The sequence below is a fragment of the Mus pahari genome, chromosome 19 (genome assembly GCF_900095145.1).
Source record: "Mus pahari chromosome 19, PAHARI_EIJ_v1.1, whole genome shotgun sequence".
Classification (NCBI taxonomy): Eukaryota; Metazoa; Chordata; class Mammalia; order Rodentia; family Muridae; genus Mus; species Mus pahari.
The window spans coordinates 71,823,128-71,829,127 of record NC_034608.1 but is presented as its reverse complement, the minus strand read 5'-3'; the positions used below and the strand labels follow the sequence as shown (position 1 = coordinate 71,829,127).

General features: G+C 35.1%; 1 protein-coding gene across 1 annotated transcript in view; it reads right to left on the bottom strand.

Moving 5' to 3' along the window:
- Positions 1-239: 239 nt before the first annotated feature.
- Positions 240-6,000, bottom strand: part of Hpgd (15-hydroxyprostaglandin dehydrogenase) — a 28,895-nt gene continuing 23,134 nt past the window's right edge. Inside the window, exons 5-7 of the mRNA XM_021219224.2 lie at positions 3,460-3,536; positions 2,144-2,307; positions 240-1,236 (exon numbers count right to left, since the gene is read on the bottom strand). Coding sequence (XP_021074883.1) covers positions 1,089-1,236; positions 2,144-2,307; positions 3,460-3,536 — 389 coding nt within the window. The 3' untranslated portion in view covers positions 240-1,088. The remainder of the gene's footprint in view (positions 1,237-2,143; positions 2,308-3,459; positions 3,537-6,000) is intronic.

Sequence of the window (6,000 nt, the reverse complement as noted above, 5' to 3'; positions counted from 1 at the left end):
TCACAACTAGGCAGGACAGGAGAGATGGTTCAGAGGTTAAGAGCACTGGCTCATCCAGAGGATGCAGGTTCAATCCCCAGAACCCACATGGCAGCTCAAAACTGTCTGTAACTTTAGTTCCTGAACATCCAAAACCTTCACACAGACATACACCCAAACAACCACCAATACACATTTAAAAAAAAAAAAAAAAAGGAATTAAAAAAAAAAAGGTTAAAAAAAAGAATAGACAATTTATGTGAATTAGAATACAAGAGTTTAATTGAAAGATAGGCTCTTTTGAAAATGGTACAAACCAACAGGGAAATAATCTGGAAAATACATTTGCATCATTTCATAATAAGCATATACAATATATATAGATATATATATATATAAATTTACACCCACCCCCATTTTGCTATGACTGTTAAAAGTTTCATTCCTGAGGGTTTTGGAATCCATTGCAAATTTTAAATTAGGAAGGAAAAAGAAATCATCTTCCTTGATTTGGGCCTAAACGGTGAATTTTCAGTGTTAGTAACAATATCATATTCCCATCCGTCAGACTTGCCACTGGAACACAGCCACCCTGGAACTCATCCCCTAACACTGGCCCACAAATATACCACTACTTCAAAGAGTTGGACTGTCTAGCTTGCAGGTCACGTACAAGCTTTTATTACTAAATATTTCCATTGTAAAGGAGCTTCCCCCCTTTTGAAGTGCAAACACACAAAGTGAATCATTTAAAATCTGCTTTGACTTAAATAACAATTCAAGTATCTCCTTTAAGATGACTTCCTGAAAACCATTAATATTTATGAGGCACTGTTATAAATATGTTTTCTGAAAGGCAGAATATTTCTTGAATATCCTTTGTTTTGTCTTTAAGATTTTATAGGTTATAACCTAGTTTGAGTTTGCACTGCATTTTTGTTAGCTTATCAAACATGTTTAACCATACATTCAACTAATCATTTAGAAAAATATTCACATCAGATACATGAAGGTAGGTTTCATCATACGGCATTTCATTGAAAAAGCTACATTAGCAAAGATGCAGTCTGAGTAAGTCACTTGTGCTTGTTTTCAGTTATGGCTAATGCTTAGGAGGTTAATGGAGCTTTGACGAGGAATGGAGAGATGTCATAATCTTGAAAGTGAATTCCTTTCGATGCCGTGATCTTCATAATGGCACCATTGAGAGCATCATCTTCAATGAGATTTATTAATCCATTGGCAATGGTTGATGGGCTAAAGATGAAGGAGACATTTGTATTTTGAAATTAAAGAATCAAACTAAATAACTTCACATTATTTTCTAACACACCCACATCCTGGTCATAAGAAAAATACTTCACCAAGGTATTGTTACCTCCAATTCTTATTAACTGAGTTGATTAGTAAATTATAAAATATACTTAGTGGTCATTTGGAAATGTATTTGAGGACATTAATTATATTGATAAAAACAATCATGTTCTCATCTACACCAGATCAGTAGACATCAGACATACCAGACAAGCACCACTGGGGGAGGAATAGAATCAATAGCATTTATGGAAGATCTTTTTGATTATTTTCATTTGCCTGTAGTTGTCAATTAGAGATAACTTCAGGGTTAGGGATGGGGCCTTTTGTCTACTTTCCCTCTCAAGGCTGGGACCCCATCTGGCCCAGACCTGTCCAAGCACTGTGTATGCAGACACAGTCTCTGTGAGTTCATATTTGTGCTGGTCCATTCATTCTGATTTCTCTCTCTCTCTCTCTCTCTCTCTCTCTCTCTCTCTCTCTCTCTGTGTGTGTGTGTGTGTGTGTGTGTGTGTGTGTGATGATCAATTGCTTTTATGAAAGTGGTTGAAATTTTTGGATGTAAAACATTTCACAAGGGGTTTTATGTGCTTATTGCTTGAAGTTTAGGCATGCAAACTGTAATTGCACTGGAAGGTTCCATATAGAAAGGAAATAAAATAAAGGCTGATCAAAGCAAATTCCATAGTGTTTACTCATAATTCTATTCCTTTTGCCTAGTTTTCCTTTCAAAAGGTTTGTCAATTCAAACTTTGAGGTATATACTCTTTTCTAAAGCCTAAACCTTTAAAACGTTGATCGCTTATACAGACAATGCTTTGTTTCATTGTGCAAAGAAAGTTTTACTTACTCTAAAATCCCATAGAATTTCATCATAGCCTTGATCTGGTCCTTATATTCTATATATGGGCCCATATTTTCTTCTTTTTCAATGGATTCAAGGATGGGTGTATTGACAAAGCCTGGGCAAATGGCATTCAGTCTTACACCGCTTTTCATGAGGTTAGCAGCCATCTGCCAATCAAAAGAACACAGTCTCAGACTTCAGTTTTTTCAAAAGTATAGAACATGACAAACTGGAATAAAAAGTTCTTTAAAAGGCTAATCTAAAGCACATGAACATTTGACAGCGGGCAGGAACTTAGAGCATAAAGACATACCTGACACACAGAATTCCTTCATGATAGCTTGACTGCCGTGTTTGCAAAACAACACCACTAACAACTCCAAAAATTACAAAGTTATCTGAGGTTCTCTTTTTATTGAACTCTGTGAGGACCTCAAGCTAGGCAACTGAGGATTTATTGAGGCAAACATCATAACAGAAGTTTTATTGCTTCTGAAATCAATATTTCTATAATACACAAAGGTAACTTATTATTAAACAGGAATGCACATAAAAACAAAGTTAAACGGTGAGTGGTTGACAAAAAGTGGCTGTGAAGCCAGGCCTTTCATCATTTTACTTTTGATTTTTCCAAGAAATGATAGTTCAACACTTACTAACTCAGTATTTGCATGTAACTGCTGTCAACAATGAGAGCCAACTGTAGAAATATCTGTCATAAAGTTAAATTCCTGCTTTGTAATGGTTGATCTTGTTCTAAAACATTGAAATATTTTCAAATAAAGTACTGGCTTCTAATCAATCCAGATTAAGAGTGAGGACTGCTTTTCTTCCTGGGATGATTAACACTGACAGTTCTTTTTATTTTTTCCTAGCTAATGAAAAACACAGCATCTCACTGGTCCCTCCATTCCATCCAGTGTCCCTCAGAGGCTTCCCAACTTTTTTTTCCCTGTGTTTATGTTTTGTAATACATTTTCCAAAAAGCAGGCAAAATTCTACTTAAGTGTTCTGACTCTTGACATTAATATTACAGAAACTGCATACAATTTTTAAAACAGAGGAACAGAGGATCTCCCCATTATTTATCCTTAAAATATTCATTAGTGTCTCTTGTCTATTTTACAATGATATATTCTTTATTTAGTCTTTTATATAATTGAAAACTTTTTTTCCATAATAAAGATTTCAGTAAGCTGTCTTCTCCATCTTCCGGCCAGATATAGTGAATTTTGAACTTCTGTTCTTATAGACTATAAAACTCGGGTTTCGTTTATGAAGGCAAGGAGGGAAGGAGGTTTTGATTATGATTCGCTCACCGCTGCCGAGCGTGTGAATCCGATGATGCCGTGTTTCGAAGCACAATAAACAGGTTGCTGCGCAACAGGCATGAGCCCTGAAACAAAGAAAAATTCTAAGTAAGCTGATGTTTGGAAAAGTGTATTATAAAGACTGTACAAACGGTGCTTCATGGTCACATCGATTTAAGATTAGTCTCTAAAATACATTTGTGAGAAAGCATACACTTCTGTACAATAGCAAAATCTAAAGTCATCTCAAACCAACATCCTACAGAACCTTTTAAGTGCCATGAATATTACTGTCAAGCTTATTCCTCATATCAAAACCAAATGGACAAATTTAGTCAGTTATATATTTTGTGTCTAATGAGTCTCTCACATTAACTTTATTTTCCCTTCGAGACCCTCGCCCTGTCCAGCTCAGGCTGTCTTTGAACTTGTAATCCTCCTGACTTAGCCTTGCAAGTACCAGGATGATAGGTGTACACCACCTTGCTTGGTTTAGATGATCTACTTTTAGTTCTTATTAAATACATCATTTCTCTCAGTCAAGAAACAGTGACTGACCCTTGGTTACTGTGAGATTCATACCAAATATCATATTAGTGTTAAATTATCCTGTTGAGATGTGACAGTCTCCACCCAGTTAACTAGTCACACACCACCACCATCACGTAGTTGAGAGTGTCATGCCAAAGTTCAGCAATAAACACAGACCTTAACCACTCCCTCAGTGCCTTCCAGGCTTCAATTTATGTAGCACGTTTGCTCAAGAGCAGTTTAAATCGCTGAGAATGGTAGATCACACCTAGAACACAGTGATCTCAAGGAACTAGAACATGTTGGCTCTCTTCTTGTTTTGGCTCAGGAAACTTGCAAGTTAATTACTTATATCAGTGGTAGTCAGCAAGAATTTACACTGTCACCATAGGGTACACTGAGATGTTAGCAGTGTAAGGGAAGGGGAATAAGAAGGCATGGCTAGATGGTACTGTTTATATCCCTGCCTTACCTATTCATTAAAGATTTGCAGAACAAAGGCAACGTGTAGAGTATGGTGCTTCCATCTTTCAAGAGCCGAAAAGTGCATCTTAATCACAGGGAAGCTAATCGACATGGCCATGAAAAGGATTAGGATATTGCTCATAAATATCAGTAAATACGATGATGATGATGATGGATTTTTGTTAGATATGGAAAGTTGACACTTATGATCTATAATTATTTCAAAGTGTCACATATGAGAAATATACTCAATAGTGTCTTGTTGGCTGTGATCATTAGCAAGCAAAAGATACATATTTCTTTAGAAGTAGAATAATAAATGCAATCAATTTATTCCAAAGAACTTGTTTGCCTTTGTGTATGTATGTATGTATATATGTATGTATGTATGTATGTATGTATGTATGTATGTATGCATGTGTGTATATGTATGTATCTTCTATCTATCTATCTATCTATCTATCTATCTATCTATCTATCTATCTATCTATCTATCTATCTATCTATCTATCTATCCATCTATCTAATCTACCTATCTATCCAACCAAACAACCAATCAACTTACTAACCAACCAACCAAGGTCCCACTATGTACTCCAGACTAGTCTCAAATTTTCTATGTAGCAGAAACCTGGTCTTGAACTTTCAACTCTTCTACCACAACCCTGCAAGTATGAAGTTTAAAAGCATGAACTATCATACCCCAGTGGACTTCTTCCAATTTAAAAATTAGTATTGGATTTATGAATTTTATTCTAACATTCTTATTAAGTTTTCATCATATTTAAATTTTTACAGCTTTACTGAGTTATAATTGACATAAAATAAAACAGCATTTTCTTTTCTCAGACATATAATATTCAGTAAGTTTTGACATAGTATAAACAAATGAAGCTATGGTCACAATCAGGACAATGAACAAACCCATCACCTGTAATTTTTTCTAATCTTTTCCTTCTGCCCTTCTCTGGTGACACAAGTAACTACTGATGTGCTTTATGGCAGTGTTTGCATTTTCTAGAATTTTATGTATATGTCATCACTGAACTTGTTTTTATCTGATTCTTTTGCATTTATGATAATTATGTTGAGATTCAGTCATCATTACTATTATGTTTTTTTCTAAAGAGAAATCCACTGAATGATATAAAATTTACCTATAATATGCATTCACCTAACAATAAATATTTGGGTTCTTTCCAGTTTTATGGTAATAATGTTCAAAATAAAGAGGATTCTAATTTCCAGCTATGCGTTGGTTATTATAGATAATTCGGTTAAATGGAATAGATATTTTTCATCGTACAGTAGGTACTTATTTTAATTATTGCTTCTCATGCTTTGAGTGGGTCAAGTTGATTATTGATCTTCAATACTTCAGATAGACTTGTACTGGTGTGGGAAAAGTGTGACCCTAGGATTCCATTCACACGGTAGTTCAGTTTCTGTTTTCATTTGACTTGATCTCTTCTTTAGGAGCAACCAGTTATTCTTTGTAAGCCCTTGCTTCTTCAGGCCAAGCTCCTTCTTCCTCGCATATACTAGCCTATGCTC